This window comes from Centrocercus urophasianus, unplaced genomic scaffold, assembly GCF_019232065.1.
Source record: "Centrocercus urophasianus isolate 14NV4802_14NV808 unplaced genomic scaffold, USGS_Curo_1.0 seq_11, whole genome shotgun sequence".
In the NCBI taxonomy this organism is placed as follows: domain Eukaryota; kingdom Metazoa; phylum Chordata; class Aves; order Galliformes; family Phasianidae; genus Centrocercus; species Centrocercus urophasianus.
Window position 1 is genome coordinate 80,731,713 of NW_024884253.1, and position 21,650 is coordinate 80,753,362.

At 43.8% G+C, this 21,650-nt stretch overlaps 1 protein-coding gene across 4 annotated transcripts in view; it reads left to right on the forward strand.

Moving 5' to 3' along the window:
* RREB1 (ras responsive element binding protein 1) overlaps positions 1-21,650 on the forward strand; it is a 121,038-nt gene that overhangs the window by 57,321 nt on the left and 42,067 nt on the right. For all 4 annotated transcript variants that reach the window (XM_042808907.1, XM_042808904.1, XM_042808905.1 and 1 more), the window contains exons 4-5: positions 4,137-4,226; positions 5,585-5,748. In XM_042808907.1, the coding sequence (XP_042664841.1) occupies positions 4,137-4,226; positions 5,585-5,748 (254 nt within the window). The remainder of the gene's footprint in view (positions 1-4,136; positions 4,227-5,584; positions 5,749-21,650) is intronic.

Sequence of the window (21,650 nt, forward strand, 5' to 3'; positions counted from 1 at the left end):
CTGAAGTAGTTGAGTGAGGGATGGCCTGGCCAGGGGACTGTGGGGCTTGGCTCAGTTGTTGAGAGGGTTCCTTTGTGAGGTATTGCTCCTGCAGAAGATCTGAGTGATTAATGGTTAAAGGTGGTGCTAGAACAAAATGTCCATAAGGGCACTCAGTTCACACAGTTGTACTGTAAGGTGCCCTTATTTGTTGTTGATGAAAATATGAAGAACTGTTGCAGAATGTTTTGTATAAATGTTGCAGAGCAAATATATGTAGCTTTTATCAGTTTGGTTTTTTTCCATTTGCCAGTTGATGACTCTGGCTGATAGCTGTATTGATCTGGAGAAGTGATAGAGTCAGTTCAAGCTGTGATTATTGATGTCCACGTTTCTCTTTTGCTGAGTTAAGCCCTACTAATTAAGGTGTTGCAGTACAGCAAGAAACAACAAGAAACACCCCAAATCCCACATCTGTTTGACTTCAGCACAGAGAATTTGTTAATGAATCAAGATGTAATGGGGATCAGAAAGATTGGGAAGTGTGACTCGTGATGGTCCTATAGTATTTTATTAATAACTTGCAGAATGGCTGCCCAGTTGACATACTTATGACTTGTCTTGAATTTTCTTGCTTAAAATGGTTAAAAACCACTAACAATAAATGAACATAGGAATTCTTAATCGAAGAGCCTGGCTGTGTACGGGCAACTGTGTTGGTGGTGTCACACTGGCTAGAACCTGACTTCAGGGTTTATTTGCTGTGTTCCCTGTTAAGGGCTACCCTGGTTCCTTGATTTCATGGTGTAAAGTAAGACTGGAATTCAGATGAGACTCGGTGGCAGTGCTGTTGCACAGCTGTCTGCTGGAACACCATGTGGCTTGGCTTCAGGAAAGTTTATTAGTGCTAGTGACCTTTATTCCACCTGATGCTTCGATGGGCATTGAATCAAAGGAAGCTTGAGAGTAAATGTGACAGGATTAAGAGGGATTCTTATGGTGTAAAAATAAATAGATTGAAAACACGGTAAATAGCCTATTTGTTATTAGGCTGAAAGATCATTATTGCCAGAGGGGTAAATGGCTACATCAGCGAGGTATTAGAAGTGAGATGTGAAATAACAAGTGGGTTTAACAACATCTAATACAGTGAATTTCCATTTTCAACATAGCAGCATGAAAGCACTGATTTGTTTCAGTGTTTAACAGTGCACAGATCTCCGATTCTGGTCAGAATGTGCCCCTGATTTTAATTGCAAGGATAGTAACAGTGCTAATTTTCTGGGTCTGACTGCTGTTTCTTGGCAGCAAAACACTTTGCTGTGAACCTTTGTCCTTAGTCTATGGTTCCCTTTATAATGCTAGCTTTATCTTTAGTCTGGTCTACCTATAGTCTAATAAACGTATTCTGTCATCAACCTGCATCCATTTTAACTTCTCGTTTGCTTTGCTCTATAAGAGAATAAAAAAAAAGGTGACAAAGGTGAGCTGGAGAAAAGCAGCCCTTGTGCACAATTCCCAAAGCATTTGCCATCAGTTGAATGCAGAGCTGTCTTGCCAGGTTGACTAAAAAGAGAATAGGTAACAAATTAACTGCTAGTTTTATCTTTCAGTTCAGGAAGCGTGTTTTCCCCACCCTGGCTCCAGTGAGGTGGCTGAGTGCTGTGTTCTACGTTTGTGAGTGGAGGTGCTCTTGGAGTAGGGATGCTAATGTATTTTGGCCTGGATCGAGTCAGTCAACAGCGTTCCTCTTGTAGCTAGCCTTGATTTGCTTGAGCTGTGTTACGGTATGCAGCGTGTACCCTGGGTGACCACTGGAGAAAGTTTGGGTTTTAGTTAATAATAAACCCCAGATTCAATACTAATCAGCTCTGACAGAGCTATAGTGTGTTTCTGATCTTTGCTTCAAGGTGAACCAGCAATTACTCTATCTGCTGTTAATTTGCTGATGCGAAGAGCAGTTGAGAAAGGCTCTGAAGCCATTGATTGCATCGTGTAGAACTGTGTCACTCATTTAAAGGGGGGGCAAAAAAAAAGTAGTAGGTTGATAATTTCACATAAATACCCTGGGGATTAAACACGATCTAAACTGTCAGCACAGCTGTAGGGATTTTCCTTGCAGCACAGTGTGTTTGTTCTCTGTCCTGAGCCAACTTTAACAGGATTGCAGTATAATTGGAGCTGAACACTGCTCCGCAGACTGGTTGCATGCAGTAAAATTAAAGTTGTATCAGTAGGATGGAATGTGTGTGTGTGAATTGTATGTGTGTGTGGGCACGGGGATAATGTGTTTTAATTTTCTTGGGGTGTTGAGACTTTATAATGGCAGCCTTTCTTATTTGCTTTCTAATGTTTTGTGAGTAACAGGGCATTGGGCCCTGGCCTGTGTGTGTGGCCTGCAATGATTACCTTCGGGATGGAGAGCCTTGCAAGGGAAACAGGAGGGGGGTTGGGATAGCCTAACAGTTGCTGTTCCTGATACTTATAGAAGGGAGGTCACCCGCCGTGTTTACTTGAGGCAAAATGAGAAAATAGCTTTGCATCCACATCCACCAGTCACTGGAGTTAATGGAAAAATATCATGACCCCACTTCTGAAAATGTAATGTTACATTTTAGTCAGGAACTCTCTATAGAGTGTTTCCTCAGATCGTGTTGAGAGGAATATTGCTTCATTAAGTTGAAACTCAGAAAAAAAAAAAATCAACAACAAAACAGCCTTTTCTAACACTGTGTCAGTGTCTTTCCCCTTGAAATGCCACAGGATTGATGACAGAGACCTGGGCCAGTCATTGTCAGCGCCCCACACAAATGCTTGTGTCTGACTGTCTGGAAGTGGTCCTTTCTCAGTTGATAGCTTGTAGGACAGTGAAGGGGAAAAAAATTGTTTAGAAAGAGGAAACAGATAGATATATACAGATCAGCTCCCTCCTGTTTCTGACTAAAGAGCTACTTAGGTTTGGTGGGGTGTTTTTTGCTGTTGTTTGGTTTCTTTTGCTTGTTCTCACTAGTGTTACCTAAAATAGCCAGCAAAGAGATTCAATAGAATGCATCCTTTTAGCATAAATATTATGCTTCCCATCAGTCATGCAGAGATGGTTTTTGTATTCTCATCACCACGAGTTTAGGTAACAAATGATGAACCTCCAGCTGGTAAAGATGTGCATAGTTCTACAGAAAACAGAGGTTTCATTTTCAGTGCCGGATCTTCTTGCTTTGAGTCATAGAGGCTTTGGTTCAGAAGCCACGTCTGGTGCAAATGACTGTGTGTCATTCGGTAGCCATCCTTGCAGACAGCTCAGGCAGATGCCTTTGGTTTCTGTGAGAGTGCCATTCCATCCTCGGCTGTGAAAGAGTGGCGGCTTTCCCCAGTGTCTCAAGGGCATACTTAAATCAGACTGAGCAATCCAGGTCGGGTCTGTTGCACTGTTTGTACTCATGCTTTGACCGTGGTTACTCCTCACCTGGGTGGAGGATAACGGGGTTCATAATGTGTTCTTTTAGAGTCACGTAGGCTCCCACATTGTCACCTCTTTCTCGTTATGATCTCATCAGATCTTGCAAGCTTAAGAAGGGTTGGGCCTGGCCAGTGTGCCTGGATGGGATGCTTCCAGGAGAAACACAGGATGCTCAAGGAAGTGGTGCTGGTGATTCAGTAAATGCTGCTCTTCCTTCTGAGTCAGAGCTCTGAGAAAAGGGCACTGGCCTAACAACTTGCCATCAAGGTGGGGTGGAAAACCCAAAGTCCTGAAGACTTGTGCTTCCTAAAGATCTTTTTGGAAGATTAGTTGCATTTGCCAGCATATTCTGGCAGGATTCCAGCCTGGGTAATTGCTTTCTGCTCACCTAAATTCCTCCTGGCAGTTTGAGCTGGTTGCAGTAATTGCCTTCACTTCCTGTCCTAAACTGCTACTGCTGAGTATCTGTGCGCTGTTAAAACAGCTGCTGTTCTTCTGTGGTGGTTGAAATGGCCCCTATTTATAAATTCAGAAGTTTTTGAAACTTCCCTGAGGGATCTGCTGGGATGATAAATGCACATACAAGTCGTTCTGTTAGCAGTGGCCTTTTGTACTGGAGATGGCTCGTACTTTTTCCATCCATAGCAGTAACAGCTTTCCAGTTCTTTAATATCTGATTTCTTTGTTGTTTTCTTCACAGGAAACAAAAGAAGAGAAGTCTTCCTATACCTGTCCTCTGTGTGAAAAGATTTGCACTACACAGCACCAGCTAACTATGCACATTCGTCAGGTACGTAAAGTTAGAGCTCTCGATTCCCTATTTTATTGAGTGTCTCAATTGCCAGCGTGCATTTTGCAGTAGTGAAAAGCAATTCCATGTGCAAATCAGAAATGCCTGTATATAACTTTTCACAATTGTTTTGCTTTTATTCAAGCTTTCCCCTGGTATTAATTAAAAAAAAAAAAAAAAAACCATCAACCAGGAGGTGGATAATTCTCCTCTCTTTCTCTCCTTTCCTTCCCCTCCCTACTCCCTCAGTGGCTCAAACAAGGATGTGTGTCCTGTTCTGCACAGCTTAAGGTATCCTAAGGATCCGGAAAACCAATTCCATCATGAGGCATAAGTCCTGTTTTGTTGTCCTGTTTGAATACAGTTCCCTTTACTGCTCATACAGATAAGAAGCAGGAAGAAACAACTTTAAAATCATCTTGGTGTTAAGAGCCTCTCTGTCCTTTACACGTACAGCAATTTTGGGAGGCAGAATTTAAAATACCCATTTCAAATGTATGATGCTCTTTATTTTTGTCAGATACAGGCCTCATCTTGCTCCTCTTGAAACATGAAAATGTGTTACGAGGAGCTTTGGCTTTTTCTATGTCAGAAAGTTCTCCTTGGGATGTTAAAGTTGTGGTTCACCACTCTGAGTCCACTAGATACTCATTACTTCCGTTTTCCCTTCTGTGCTGTAACTGTTATTTAATTTTTTTTCTTATTCTCTATTTGATTTTAGTTTGGGTGGGTTTTTTTTGTTTTTTTTCTTTGTTTTTTTGTTTTGTTTTGTTTTTTGGTATGTGAAGAAATGTTCAATTCTCTAAATGCAAGCAAAAACGAGTGGTACATATAACACAGTGGCTGATAGCCATGTTTTCCCTGTAGAACAGAGGCATTTGCTTCTGTTTTTCTGTTTTCTTACTACACAGTCACTTTGAAATTAATATCTTTAAAGAGTATTTTTAAGCATCTTCTGAAATCAGGTTTATAATTACATTCTCTTTCTTCTTTCCCCCTTACCATTTACCCTACCCCAATGTGCTGCATAGCTTAACACATTCCAAGGTCCCACTTGTTGGATCGGTTTTGCTGGGTCCCTTTCTATCCTTTTCTGCTGCACACCCAGTGAAAGTGCAGCGGGTGGTGGGCATTCCAGGCTGCACAAAGCAGCTGCATTAAGGAGTTAAAGCAAAGGGAGGGGGTGGAGTTAAGGGGGATAGCTGTGGGAAAGAGCTGGATATGGGGCACACCTTAATATAAGCTATTGTGTCACGTGGCTCTGTGAAGCTACTTTTAAGATGTTTACAGTTCTCTCTGATATTTTACTCACACTGTGTAAGAGTCATTCAATGAAAAAAAATCATTGCTTTCTCTAGCATAACACTGACACTGGAGGGACAGACCATTCCTGCAGCATCTGTGGAAAGTCTCTGAGCTCAGCGAGCTCCCTTGATCGCCACATGCTGGTGCACTCAGGTGAAAGGCCTTATAAATGTTCAGTGTGTGGACAGTCCTTCACCACCAATGGAAACATGCACAGGTGAGTGCTGATCGTGACCCAGGAGTTTGGAAAGCACTACAGGATAGAGGGCTGGGTTTGTTTCCTTGGAAGAGCTTTGAAGCTAACTACAGACCCTTACATGGACTGATCTACAAGTACGGTGTGACACAAACTCACACACACTCTACAACTGCTGGGATGATTATGTTGTGGAAGGGAGCCAAAATTGAGAAAGGGTTTCTGGTTCTCCTCGCGTAGTATTCAGTTGTTGTGGATATCCAGAAGTTTTGCTGTTTTGGTTTTATTATTATTATTATTATTTTGAAAACAGGATGGATTTTTCTGTAAGGATAAAAATACATAGCCAAGCTGTAGAGGAACTTCTAATGTAGAGGAACTCTAGCTTCTGAGTAGCAGATGCAAATGGTTGTACTGGGGCATCTGTGGTGAATATTAAGCAGTGTAGTATCCAAATGCCACTGTGAAGATGCCTCTTCAGAATAATCAATCTTATTTGTAAATACATACATCACTACTTGCTCTGTAGGCAACTTACTGAACTACAGATTCAGGAAATTATCTGTGACCAGTGTCCAAACATAATTAGTGTAGTTTCCTTCATAGGGATTTAGCAGTATGTCAACAGTTGACAACTAGGGGAACAATGTAAAATCACATAGAATCATAGAATATCCAAATTTGTAGTCGTCCCATGAGGATCATCAAATGCAACTCCTGGCTCCATATGGGACCAAACAGAATTTACCGGTTAGTTACAGTTATTACTAGCTGTAACACAGCTCTAGGACAGCCCTATGAAATAAAACTTAATTTTACAGGATGGAGAAAGTATAGATTTGTGTTTAATACTCCAGCAGTGCCTGGAGTGTCCTGGCTGGGGCCATCCCACTGGCTGGTGCCTTCTTGCTCCATAGAAAGGTGCCCCTGTTCCTGATGGGCATTTCTAAAACTGCTCTGGAATTGTAGAATCATTAAATTGGAAAAGATCCCCAAGGTCATCTAGTTCAATCATCCACCCACCACCAATATTGCCCATCAAACCATGCCTCTAAGTACCACACTACACGTTTCCTTTAACACCTCCAGGGATGGTGTCTCCCCCGCTTCTCTGGACTACCTGTTCCAGTACCTCACCACTCTTTGTATGGTCCTTCCCCTCTCACATCTTCCAGTTCAGTATTCATTTATTTGCATGGGTGGAGCACCTCAGAACTGATTAAGAGTTTGTGAATTCCCAGGTAGCTTTCGCCCCCATGTCAAAGCATTTACAACCTACAAAAAAGTGGAAGATAAGTGGGGGAAAGGAACGCTGCTTGTAAGTATTGTGATAAGTGATGGTTATGAACTGATTCTGTGTGGGTGGGAAGATACCTTGTTTCACTGATTATTACCAACAGTTTTCCAAGGAGTATGCTATAGGTGGAATGGAAGGAGTTATTTCAGCGAGCAGAGATAATATAATCCTACCCAAAGGAAGCAGTATCTGCTTGCAGCTCTGCCTCTTTCTGGATCTTACTGACAGCTTAAGCAGTCCCATGAAAATGGAGAAATAGGAATGTGTGAAATTTTCTATCTCTGTGTTCATTTAACCTCTACTCAGTCAGAATTGAGGAGGGATGGAGAAAGAAACATCAGATGAGAAGAGGAAGACATGAAGATGCTCAGAGGAGATAATGGCTTTGGGCATTGAATAAATCATGTCTGTCTCTACTGAGTCAGTTGTGAGCCACGTTTTCCAAATTGGGTCATTCCTCAGGAAGGCAGGGCAGCTTCTGAGTTGCAGCTGGTGCCAGTATTGGCACCAGAGGATGAATTTCAGCACCCAGACCCTCATGTTGGACACCATTGTGTCCTATTCCTCACTAGGCTGCTTGCTGAAGGTTGCAGGGTTTGTTTTAGCTTTTTTCTCATTAGGCATCTCCTCATCCTCTCCAGAAGCAGGGAGACTTCCTGTGGGACTTCACTCCAGGCCTGCCAGATGTTGATGTAGTATCCTTTGCTTATCAAGGTTTCCCTGTATAGCAACTCTTATCGTGCTTTAGCAGTAAATCTGCCAGACTGAGTGACTTGCCCAAAAGAAGTAACTGTAGATCAAAACCTTCTGATGACAAGGTTATTCATTTGAAAGTTTTCCTCTTAATGGGGTTTTGCCTGATGTTGCCAGGATAGAGTGCTCTGTTTACTGCCCATGCTAGGAAGAACCTAAATTGTGCAAGGAACAGATTTCTGTTGCAAGCTCTTTCCATCTGACAGGTGTCAGCTCCTGTCTGCTCTGAAGAACTCCTCTTTGTGTAGGCTTACATTGCAGCAGCACAGTGGAACACTGCAAAGTTGCTGAGCTCACTGATGCTGCACCAGGTGGCCCCAGGCCTGTGACAGGAAACATCTTGAGCCTACTGAAACAGGGTAGTTTTGCTAAGGAAGAGTGCTGGTGGGCAGGATGGTGCCAAACCAATTGTTTGCAGTGAATAACCATCTCTTGATGCTGTAACAGGCTGTGCTAGTGAATCCTGGTGCCGTAGTGAAAAACATGAATGTACAAGTAGGCAGATGAGGATAAATACAAAATGAAATGAAATTTGTTATCTGGTACTGTGACAAACTCAAAAGGAAGGTGTTGATTTTGCACACTAGGTACTTCCTTCAGAAACAGGTATTTCTGGTCTAAGATGGTCTGAAGGAAATTATTCCATAGGTACCACAGGTCTGGCTGTAGCACCGAGTCTCAGTGCTATGGATGAATGCTTTTCATATCACGATCAAAACCTTCTGCCTCAGGATTCTGGAGCAGGGGCCTGCTTGCCACGTCCTGCCTTGTGGACTGCTTCCAAAGGCCTTGCTGATGGTGGTACCACATCTGTTCTTCTGTGCCAGCTGGCTGGTGGGGCAAGAATGCCAGCTCATCTTTCCCTGCTGATGCACACAATTCTTTTATTCCTTAGTTTCATGTTAGAGTATCCAAATAGTGGCTGATATATGCCCAAACCAACAGAGAACAGGGTTTCTTATGTCCTCCTTCTGAGTCTCACAAAGTGTGAAGTTGGGGAGAGAACTGAATTTAACAGAAAGCTGTGGAAGTTCTGCTAAAGAATCAGCAGAGCTTGAGCATTCCCACATAGTGCTGTTTTTGCACCAAATATGCTCAGTGCTTGGGACTGGAGTGAGGGAGAATGTAGTCTGCTGGGATCTGAATGGGAGCAGAATGTGTCTACACATCTTGCATATATTCTGTCTTCTCTTTCTTCCCTGTGCCTCATTCTGGCTCTTTCTTAACTGTCCATACTGTCTTTTTAAACTGGACCTTCTAAAATACCACTTAGGGGTAAAAAATCCATTGGATTAATTTCGTCAAGGGCAATGCTGTGCCACCAGAGTGCTTACTTCTGTTCTGAGGGCATGAAATTTCGGATCCATTTTTCCACTTCTAGCAGCCAGGCCGTTAGACATTCAGCAGAGCAGAGGAAGAGGGGAGAAAAGTTCCAGATGCTTTTTTGCCGTTAGGAAGTATCAGTGCCACAATCTTCCTAAAAAGTAATTTTTCTCTCCCCTCTATTTATTAAGTGGAGGGATTAAAAACCCTCCATAGCTCTAATTTGTTCCCTTTTTTTGCATCGCAGCAAGATTCTGTTGCAATACCTAGTTTTTGTCAAGTGAGAACACTGTTTTGTCTGCCTTCTTCTAGCTGTGCTGGGGTGTTGCTTGTGCTCTTTACCTGTTAAATTGATGCTGCCCTTCCTGACTCCCACAATACAAGCAAACACTTCATTTGTAAATGAGTCAGAGCCTCTCACATAAGGTCCAGTTTCTTTTTGTTGTGCTCCTTGGCTCCTTGTCAACAAGTCGAGTTGAATGGGCACTGCAAATAGAGGGGTGGAGAAGGAAGGTTCTCGTGTGCAGCACCATTCAGTAAAAGAGGTTAAAGCCTGCTTCCTTTTCTGACCAGTATGACTCTTGGCCAGGATTTTCAACAAGGAACTGTGAGCTCAGGGCATCTCAGAAAGCTCTCTTATTGCTGCCAGATTGCTCCAGAGTGACCTGAGCCTCCAATGGGGACAGTCACAGTTGGAGAGAGCAAGGATTTCTGGAGAGTGCTCAATGTATAGCGTGAAAAGCTGATTCCCTCATTCCTTTGAATGTGCTGTCAGCCTAGCTGCCTCCATCTCAGTGCTGCTGCTCCCATTTGAGGAGGGGTGTTGCAGTGTGTGATAACTGGGAGATCCATCCATGCTTGGAATCTACACCGGAAACATGATTTGCTGAGAAGTACAACTGGAGAGGACACTGCCTTTTTTACACAAGCTTCTTTCTGAGCAGAGCTAGAAGGAGCAAGCCTTGTAGTGTGAGGGCCTGATGTGGGGCTTGGATGGCTTGTTTTTTGGGACTTTTAGGAATTCAGAGGATGGGAGATCAGAGTAATCTTGAGTTCTAAATTGCTGTAACTAGAGTGGCACTGTGATCTGTACATAAGAAAATGTGTAGTACAGAGCATGCTAATCCTCACACTTCTCCACCAGAGACACAGACTCTGCAGCTTTGTCTTGGTCACAGTGAATTAAAGCTGGATACTCTCAGATCTCTAGCAGGAGCATAAACTCTTATGGAAAGAAGGTGTGTGTGTATAAAGAGTTTTCTGTGACTCTGAGAAGTCTGGGGATTTCCAAAGAAGTGTCTGAAATCAATAGCTTGCATTTACTGAAGGCTTTCCATCTGTACTATCACTGTAGCTCTCTAAGGAGTTCATCTGTGAATCACGCCAACTCTGAGGAGCTCTTTTGGGTCCTGCTTCTGCTGCCAAACAGGAAGTTGCAAGCTTCTTGTTCTATCTCCACCACTGCATGTCCCCAAAATGTGAACAGATGAGTTAGTCTGCTGATGGGGGTCTTGGTGGTGGTGGTGGTGATTCATAAGCTTTAGCAAGGGGCCTTAAGGTAGAGAAAAGAGTTTGCTTGACTTACTGTGCTGCATTCCAGTAGAACATGCATCTGACTTTAGGGGGAAGAGTGATGCCTCCACTTGCTCCAAATGGGTTTCCTTCAGGGTAGGAGACAACTGCCAACAGCTCTTTTTTTTTTTTTTTTTTTTTTTTATTTTTTCTTTTTTTGTTTCTGTAACTAAGGATGGTCTGTACCTATCACTTTAAAATCAGATTTCCATCCCTGCCAGAGACACGTTCTCCACGCAAGTTGGAAACATTAATAGGATGTAAATGCCAGAAGAGAGGTGAGAAATGACCTTCCTGCCAGTTTCCAGTGGGTAGCAATTACAGGCTCCATGGCAAGTTTGGAAAGAGTTAAGGGAAAATGCATGTCTTTCAACCACAACTTCCCAAGTTTGGTAAACTAAGTTGCAGTGTCTATGCCTGGTGTTCACCAGGCTGTATGTGTGTGTGATAATGCAAACTGACTGAAGTGTTCTTTATGAAACCAGAATGCCACAGTTATTGACCTTCTTTCTGTCCTTCCTCCCTGCCTGGCAAAATTTTTCATAGTGGCATTTTAGTGACATCTTACTCGTAGGCTGTTTATGTGCTGTCTCAAGAACAGGTCTCCGAGTTTGGAGATTTTTTTTTTTGGCACATGCAAAACACCACATGCAACAACCACATGCAGAAGTCTTTGAAAATCAAATTGGAAGATCTGGATTGCAGAAGCTATGCTTTGAAGCATGCTTACAAAGGGTCCTATCAAAGAAGGTATTTCTTCTTTTAATTAAGAAGACACTTTCTTTCTCAGTCTTGTTCCCCGTGTTACAGAATTTTCCCAAACTGTGTTGTTTTTTTTTAACATTGTGTCAAGAGAAGAACAGCTGGTTTTGTTATCCATGCATGGTACTGCTCTGCTATTGAAATTTTTGGAACAACACCTCATGTGTATGCACGTGTTGTAGAGTGAGGGTTTTTGGAGAAAAAATGGAAAATGCACATGCTGGAGGGTAACCTGTGAATGCTGATGTTTTAGTCAGCCTCCTTCACCAGCAAGTAAAGCCTTTAATATACTGATTGGAAGGTGAATGCTGTATTCCCAGAATAGCACAGGGATTGAGATTCATAAATTTTGATGATTTCCCAGCTCTCTTTAGCAAAGATCTGTGTTTTACAGACAGGCATGCATACAGGCTGCCTGTGACATCCCAAACATCCAATACGCAGAGTGTCTTCAAGATCTGGCTAAATCCATCCTCTCCCTGTGTTCCACCTGTGAATTCTCCTATGTTATTTATGATGCTGGCTTGCTTCCAGTAAGCTGTGTGTGCTTTGTGGGGTGCAGTGCAGTAACAATGCCCAGCTTCAAAGTACAAATAGGATCTCTGCAGTGTAGCACATGCGTGCAGTCTGGCATTTGTTTAATATGGAGATTTTTGGAGGCAGAGTCTGGCCAAATGGGACGGTGAACTGTTTTTGTTGTTGTTTTGCTTCTCAGAAGGGAACTGTCTTATTACAGTGTTGTTTGTTTTCTGGTGCACAGATGGCCAATTGGAAATTTGGTGTTAAATTTTTGGTAGCTTTGGGAGATGGGACACATAAAATCTTGAAGCTAAAAGCGAGTGCCTAAGGAACTCGCCACACTGAAAATGACTGACACTTCACATGTGTGAAAAGGCCCTTGTTTATTGTCTTGCACAATGGAAATGTCTCTTTGGTCATCTCCTGAGGAGCTTTTATTTCAGCGCCCTTAAATACGAAGAAGCAGGATGTATTACAGGCTTTCAAATCCATTCCTTACATGTGGGGGATGATTTAACCGCTGTCAGCATGCTAGTAAAAGATAAGCTTCAGCAAATACAAGTGCCCTAATTCTTGAGCAGGGATAACTAACACAAAGGACTAATTGCAGCTTCTAGTAATTGATAACCGGAGCTGTAGAAGGCAAGTGAGATATGATACCTGTTTTAGTTTTCTTTGTGGTTGAAAACTGTTTCTTACATTTTCATTAATACGTTTTGTAAATAAAGGTGGGGAAATGGAGAGAAATGTTTTTGGTCTCTCCTGTCAGCAGGGATGTCCACAGTAAATGTTTGGTACCCTGCTGAGACCTCTGTGTTTTGAAGATTTCAAAAAGGAAGAAAAAGGCCAGGATTTTCCAACAGCAGTGTCTAGCAGTAAGAGTCTGTTTCTCTGTGTCTTTGGTGAGAATGAGAAGGACAAATTATTTTTAATAGTCGAGGCAGAAGCTTTCGTCTGTCTCACTGTTGCTGAGTAGATTGATCATCTTTGTAAAGATTGACACAAACCATTATTTAATTAACGTGATGTGTAAATAGGATGCTCCAAAAAAAATAAAAAGTAGATATCTTCAGCTGTAAGCTAACCTAAAGGAGCTCCTGTGTCACAGGACCAGTGTGAGCCGTGAGAGCTGTAAGGAGATGCTATGATTTCAAGCATGTTAAGCATTGCTTGTAGCCTTGGACAGTATCCCCCTTCAGTTATCATTAAAGACCAGCTAAGGAAGTGAACACAAAAACAGTGATGTTGAGATCTGATTAGAATCAAGCGAAGCAAGGAAGTGCGGAGTTAAGATTTATATGCTAACCTTAATTAGCTCTATTGTTCTTGAGAGCTGAAGCATACACAATGAGGAACATTATACTTGCATCTCCACAGCTCTTCAGTACCTAAACATAAGAAAGAATCCACTGGCTTTTCAGCCCTAGATTTCGTGTGCGCTGCCTTTCCTTAATATCTAAATCTGCACTTGTACTTTGTAAGGTGGTGGATTTTTAGGCTTTAGTTTTCTGCAGGCAAAAAGGAGATGCTGCCTTCAGTGGTGAGCTGATGTTTGTGGTGCAAGTGGTGCTTGGAGGGAAGGTGGTCTGACACCAGAGTAATGCCACCCTCTTCACAGGCAGTAACATAAATCTCTGTGTAACAGAGTGCATTCAGCGTAGCTTAGTGCTGCTTTGTTAACCATGTCACAGTTCAAACGAGCACAAACCACTTGACAGATTAGACCCTGGTTGCAGAGCACATGGCTGCACCAGGCCTTGATCTTTCCGCATTAGTACCCTTTTGGGAACATCACCTCCTCCAAAGGTTTAGTATTCTCAGGGATGCTACCTCTTCTTCTCACCTTGAGGAGTTACAGAATAAATAGAAGCTTTAGCTTTGCAAGCACTGGAAAATCCAGGTGGTCTCAGCAACCAGTTAGTCCTTTGCCATAAGCCTGATGGTAACGTGAGGCTTGCAGAGATGTGAGCTCTCAAGGTTAACAAGCAGTGCATTGTCTGGTTGGCTTTTTTTGGAGCAATTCTGTATAGTAAATGCTGGCTGCTGAGAAAGTTTGCTGGGAAAGTTTGTATGTTAAGGTCATCCTTGCTTAGCCTGTTGTGTGTGCATGTTGGAAATACTTGCATCGCTTCCCTAATGAGTGTGCTCAGTGTTGTCTGAAAAGACTCCTGGGCCAAGTACAAAGAGGAGGAGGAAAAAGTCAATCTTATACCTTGTTTGTGGTTGCTGTCGTTCCACCTTTAATGTATATCTTCCAGCTTTACCTCTTCTCCCCCCAAGTATCCAACCCGCTCAACCTGTTCTAGCTCTGCGTGCTGCAACCAGTACATTGCAGTATGTACCCCCTCTCCAGGTCAGTGGGTTTTTTGCCTTTCTCTTTTTTCCCCTCTTTTAAAAATATGCTGTTCATTCATAGCGGACTGTCAGCACTTGGGGAAACTTCTCTAACTTTAAAAAATGGTCTTAGCCAAGGCCTTCTGCTCATTTTTTAGCTGCAGTGCTCACCTGTGTGATGCACAGCTTTGGCAAAGACATGATCAAGTGCTCATGCCATGCAACAAGTGAACAGCACACAGTGTGCAAACACTGCTTTTGCTTTCTTGAAGGCATCAACAAGTGTGCTGCCTTTGTCAGGCTGCTCTTTCAGCTGAAGTTTTCTAAATGCTTGCAGTGATTTCTAGTGATTCTTCAGCATCAGCTCTCCAGTGCACTTTGTGGAAAGACGTCCCAAAATCCCCACATTCTGTGGTGGTTCCTGCTGATTCCTCTAAAGCAGTGCTAGTCGTGCAGGACTTCTGTTTCCAGCTGCTGTGCTTGTCTAAAGTGGAGCTGTGGAACAAGATGAGAAACCTTTTCCTGGTGCTGTGAGATCACTGCTGGTGAGGAAGGAGGACCACATGTTCAGGAACAGGAGAGGAAATGGGCTAAACACGTGAAGCCTCGTGTGCTGGGGTTCTGCCCTCAGCTTGAGCAGAAGTTTGCACAGCTCGTGCGTGCCCCGATAACCCTCACTTCCTTGCCCCTCAAGTTGCATGGTGACTACTGATACCAGGGTAACGTGGAGACCCTGCTTTCATAAAGATGTGCCTCTGTTATCTTGTGCAGCTTCCTTGTTTGCAGGCGTGTGTGCGGGGGGAGGTACTAAGCTCCATCTGCACCGTGTCCCCAGCAGTGCTGTGGCCGTCTATTTTTTCCTCCTTGAGCTGTGTGACGCAGCAAGTTGTTCTCTGCTGTGTGGTGCCATCAGGATTGCTCAACAGCGGAGTGTGACAGGGCAGCAACTGCGGGAGGGCTCTGCCTGTTTCTGGGAAGTCATGGAGGCCTCGTTTGCTTGGTTGTTCAAGGGGTGCGGTCTGGGGGGGAAGGCAAGATGTACCTGGGACTTCTCCAACCCTGTTTGCTCTTAGGACAAACCATTTCCTCCTTCTGACATCCCTTTCTGATTTTCTCTCTCTTTTGTTCCCCGATGCTGTTATTTAATACTGCTCCAATTGTCCTTGCCATCTAATCACACTTGTTTCCTTTCAATGTGTAGTTTAAAACCAACTCTGAAGTTAATGAGTAAGTTTTTAGACCGTGATAACTAAAGGAGGTGCCTGAAAATCACACGTTTCCAGAAAGATGAGAGAAAACAGCGGTACAAAATGTCCCAGGCCAGGTTTTTGGTACGCTTTTTAAAACCTTATTCCTGCTTAGTTTTACTGTTGTTAATAAACTTTTGTCTCCAAGCTTAAAGAAGCACGGGGGCCTCAGAGGGATCTCGTTTAATACTTATTAAAGGGTTTCTTATGGCTTAGAAGTCTCCATGCGCTATTTGGCAGTGCTGATTTAGGTCTGCTCTGAATTTAATGCAGGCTGCAGGCAGTTGGGTGCAGTGATACTGGGAGGCTCACACTGCATTTCTCGCCTCTTTTGACCTCACTTATGCAAGGTTTGATGTGAAGGGCAGATGGGTGCTTTCTTTTGCTGTCCTTTGGTAAGCTGTGCTTCACAGGCATGTTTTGAATCACTTCCCTGTCACAGCATCATCAGGCAAATATTTGTCTCCCTGTTTTCCTTTGAGGTGTTCTGACAACACTTCTAGTAGAGAACAGGAGTGACTTTGAGCCAGGCTGGGAATGCAGTTGTATCAATCTCAACCTGTTCTGACTTGCTGATTCTGCGTAGCAAGTAGTTGCTTAAATATCTGTGAATACAGCATAATTATTCAGAAATGGTACCTCCCCCCCACATTCTGTGTAGATCGGTATCTTACCTCTCACACATGCATGCAACTTGCCTTTATTCACAGCAAAGCAAAATTTTATTCTAGGATAAAAATACAAAATGCTTTGTGTGCATGTAGATGTATCGTATATCCTTAGGTATCATGTATTGGCAGCTGCGTGGCGCTGGTTAACTTTGCAGACCATCCTGGTAGCGCTGAAGAGGGATTTCTAGGCTGTCATGTGAATGTAACCACAGGTGCACGCGGGCAGTCTCGGCGCAGCTAAATAATAATGCTCACGTCACCCTAATGATGCTGCCTGCCACCCTGCTGCGAGGCTGGCTCTGCTTTGCCTCATTGCACAGGAGAATAGCAAGCCTAAGACGGCCCAGAAGGCTGCGCGGAGGATGCTGAAGGCACATCAGTGTGGCCTTGTGAGATGCATCAATTCCCAGGGGTGCTGAGGGGAATGCTGCTGTGGGGGGGGGCTCGCGGGGCCCTGCTAGCCCTGATAGACAGGGAGCTCACAAGCGCTGGGGCCTCTGTGGGGATAACAGCCGTGCCACTGCGCCGCGAGATTGCAGGCCGGTGAGCGCGTGCTGGAGCATCTCCTGCTTGCAGGCGTGCGGCTACAGTGAGTCAGTGCTTCCTGAGCCGATCCTCCCCGGGACCTGCTTGCCCCACCCGGCTCTTTCGACGGAATTGCTTGTGTTGCAAGGGCTCCCTCCCTCAGCGCTGCGGCTGGTCCCTTACCGCACCTTAGCGTTCGCTGCTGGTTAAGAGCAGATTGCTTGGTGGTACTTGAAACCTGTTTTGTGTTGTAAAAAGGCATTTCCCAAACGGTTGAGCTTTCGGTATTGGCGTGTCTTTCGGTTTGCTCTGAAGTGTGCATGCATGTCTGAGGGCTTCTGGGGTCATTTTTGTTGTTTTGAGGATAAAAATAGTGAAGGAGCCAAGAAGAGAAGACAAACACAAACTCATCCAAGTACAAATCGGGTCTGATTTGCAAAATTACCTGCGTCTTTCTGGTTCCTGTGATTACAACTGGCAAGAGCTGAGTGAATTGCTCTCTTAAGTGGCTTCTGTTTGTAATTAGCACTGGAAATACATTGTCGATACAGATTCTCTGCATGTTTTAACAAACAAACAACTGACTAAACTTCTTAACCCAAGGGTATAGTGTTACTTTTGACTTAAGTTCCAGTCATGTTCACGAGACACAAAGGAGAGGGTTAGCAGCAGTGTATTAAGTGATTGCTCCTAGAAATGCTGCTGCTCTGCTTTCTGTTTGTCTAGGATTTATTTCTCATGTATGTCAAATGGCAGAAGCCTTGAAGAGGAGCTTCTGTGTTTTCCTACCCCCACCCTGGGGGTGTTCAAGGAAAGACTGGATGTTGTGTTGAGGGACATGGTTTAGTGGGAGCTATTGGTAATAGGTGAACGGTTGGACTGGATGATCTTTTAGGTCTTTTCCAACCTTGGTGATTCTATGATTCTATGATTCCTACATTTCTAGGCCATTTGGGCTGAAGTGAGATTTGTTAAGCAGAACAAAACAACACTGACAAAGGTGTCATGGCACAGAAATTGCTCAGTAGAGACATCAGTGCAATTTTGAAGTCTGTCTTCTCTTACTCTCTGAGCCTGAAGAACATCACAGTCTAGTTTTCAACCTGCTTGCATGCATCCTGAGCTCTTGTTGGTTCTGATATGGTGGCGCAAAATTGAAGCTTAGACAAAAGGTTTATGTGTGTGTGTATATATATATATATATACATATATATATATATGTATACACACATGTTTAAACAAAGATAATTGCTCATCTGTTGAATGATAAATATACTATTCACTGGACATTACTAAAGATATGTTGTTTTGATTCTTCAGGGAGTATTTACTGTTACTTGAAATTAGCAAAGTAAGTGAAAGATCTCAGGGAAGGTAACAATGGAAGAGGTCAAGCAATTATATCAGTTAAACTGTACTTTGGGCATCTGACCAGTTCAGGCTTCCCAGGCTGGCTTGGTGAACTTGAGCAACTCTTTACTCTGGGGGAAAAAAAAAGTAATATTTTAAATAAAAATAGTACTGTATTTTACATAAGGTAAAGCATAGAAGGCATTGGTTCAGTCTCTTGAGTGTTTGGATGTCTTTAGATAAGCATCAGATGTATGAGAATCATTCTCTAGATTCTGATACCAAGAAGTCACGAGGGAGATGAGGAACCGCAGTGTGCAACAGTGTGTAGGGTACATCTAGTGGTAAAGTGGAGAAACTCAGAATAATATGTGGGATATGAAGCCAGAACTTGAACTTGATACTGTCAGATGATCGCTCTGGGCTGATAATGCCCAGATTCATTGGCCTCCCCACTGCGTTTTCACAGGAGTGGAGTTGTGAAGGAGGAGGAGGGTGTTTATACATGCACTGGATCCTGTGCTCAAGAATTAATCTTGATTTAGATGCTGGGACTTTCCCAACCGGGCCCCACTGAAATTGCTTACTGCTCCCCTCTGGACACGCTGCTCCTTCTAATCAGACCTACCTGGCATAAACTGCTTGACTGAAAGCCAGCACTGCTTGTGCTGGTGGTTAGAAGGGAGAGGCTTTAACTGCGGTCGCTGCTCATAGGCTGCACATCCAACCCTTTGTTCCACACCATCCTTTTGCCTGGGCTTCTGAGGCAGGCAGGCCCTTTCTTTAGGGACGTGGAGCACATCAGCAGCCGTGAAAACTTGGGGTGCAATGATGGTGTGGTTTTTCTCTCTGTAGACTGAGGTAAGGGGTTCCCACACATGCTGCAGGATGCTTCCTCCCTAGGAGCCAGAGGGGTGCTGATGGGGTTATGTGCATGCAAAGCAGGAGCTCCTGGTTTCATTCGTAATTCAGTGGGACCTGGAGCTGGGAGCAGCTGCGTTGTGCAGTTGCCTCTTTCAGGATGCTTTGACTCCTCATTCTAGCCTTGAGCCAGCCAGTCAAAACCTTCCCACGTTCTGGTTTTGGCATTGGAGCTGTGGGCTGCCCTGTTTTGAGTCTTCCAGAAGGCTTATATGATCAACATGCAAATCCCCTCTGCATTAAGAAAATACAGCAACCCTTTTTGGAGATGCAGTAAAGATTGGGATGTGACCAATAGAAACTGCCTATCGGTTCAGCAGGACACATGCTCTTTTTTTTTTCCCCTCGCTGTGAGTCACCTCCCTTAGGCACTGATCCAACAGCACCCGAGGGGAAAAAAAGGAGTGAGGCACTTGAGCTCTGCATGTGTTTGTTTTCACAAAAGTCTCTTCTTCAGTGAAAAGTGCTGAAGCATTCACTTGCCACTGTTCTGGTCCAATATTCACCCTTCCAAAGTCATGCTTTGCATTACAGTGTTGGGACAGAGAGTTTTTCTGCCCATTTGCTTTTTCAGAAGCTTGGGGAATTCTGGTGCAACTGTCATCTTGCTCATTCTGTTCACATGACATCGGAGGGAAGAAGAAAGTTGTGGCACAAGAGGGGAAGCGGAAGGTGATTCTCCCAGGGAAGATGAAATGAAACAGAGTGAAGCAGTTGAAAAATAAGATTATTCTGGGCGGGCTGACTGGCACACAGTCATAGCACAGTTGGATCCTCTTGGCTCACCTGTGAAATTCTTTTAGTGAGGGGGAGGGAACAGATCACGAGAACTTTTTCACATACAGCTGTGCTGTGAAAAGCAGAGTGTGTAGTGAGTTATCTGCATTTTTTGCATAGCAGTTCTTAAACGTGCAGAGTTCAGAGGTGAATCAGACCTTGTGTGGAAAAGATACAATTTTCTCTTGCTGTTTCAGGATTATTCTTTGCAAATTTTTCTGGCTCTGTGTCTGAAATGATTCTAAATAAAGTTCTACCACTTCCTCTGAGGTAGTATTCAAAGCTAGCTACCTCGTGGTACTGGGCAGTCTGTTTAGCATAAATTTTTCTCCCCATCGCTTCATCTTGTGACTCGTAGTAACATTTCAGTGTTCCACCTTCAGTACTGTCCAAGTGTGTGTGTGCAGTGTGTGCATGCATGCGTGCCGAGGAGATGGGTGACCGCAGTTGAGGTGCAGTTTTCTGGGCTCCACCCCATCCCGAGCTTGTCTGCTGCTCTTGGGTTGCTCTGCAGGGCGGCTCAGAGCCTCAGCTTGTCAATTTAAATTAGAAGAAAAAGCAAAGTTCCGTCAGTCGCAGCTCTGGATCTCTCTTGAGTTGAGGTGGCGGTCACTTCAGTGCTCTGGCAGCTATTACTGTAACACAGGTCTGTGGCGGAATGTGAGCATTTCCATGCATGGCCTTACTTTGCATTCCATTTTCACTTAAAGTGTTGAGCGTTTATCTTTTTTTTCTTCTAGATTTGATGAGTGTCATATCGTTTTCCTTTATCATTGTAGGTGCTGAAAGCCAGGCTGACTTACAAGCATGGCTTTCGTATTCAAAGTATGCCAGTGTTGTTGGGCCAAAATATGTTGTTATAGTCACAATGGGAAAATAACTTCTAAGCACAGCTTTGTTCCTGTTCTCCTTGTGTCTTGGCAGGCTAAACAGTGAACATTTTTGATGTTAAGTTGAACATTTTCGATGTTGAGTGTAAGATCCAATCAAGGCAAACTCTTCTGAAGGAGGATAAAGGATGAGGCAGCACAAATACTTTCATTAATTCCCGCCTTTAATTTTAGTTAGGAAACTTTTAAAGTAAAAGGAGCCCTGGTGAAAGGAGCGTTTAACAGAAAGGTTATGGATGTGACTTGGCATCTGCTGCAGTTCAACTGAAGTTGGGTGATAAATGTTTTCTTGAGGCAGAATGACATCCATGTTACAAAGTAAAAGAGAGAGATGAAGATTGTGTCTATCCTTTGTACTGCTTGGCTTTATCTTCCTGCTTATCTTGGGTCATAGCTCTAGTAATCTTTTTCCTCTCCACCCTTGACTTGATGTAGTGAAACTTGCTTAACCTGTCAAAGGAATAAACCTGCTCACTGCAACGTGGGCAGGTTGCGACTCTCCTGGAGAACTCTGGAACCTGCTGCTTTAGCTTCAGATTTTTCTTTTTCCTAATGATTGCATGCAGAGAGCTGTCGTGGTGTCTGTGATATCTGACCTACACAGTAAAAGTCAAAGGTGCAGTCAGGGTGTCTTCCTGTTTATAGCTCAATAGCTCAGGCTGCTTCCTTTCAAATATGCAAAACCAAAACACGAAGGGATTACCACATTCCTTGCTGTGGGTATGGATTCTGCTCCTGCTTTCCGGGCATGGCAAAAGTGTGCATGGCTATGCAGGAAGGAAAACTGCAGGCTGCTGATGGCTTCAACACCAGGTGTAGCTAAGCCCAGTCACTGCACTGCTGCACCCACGTTAACAAGCCCTGCCTTATTAGCAGTCATTTTATTGCAGATGTGGCTGAACTGCTTTTGGGACTTGCAGGAGCCAGCGTGTTTGCATGATTTGTGTCAAGGCAGGCAGAGGTGGCAGGCTGGACTTGGAGT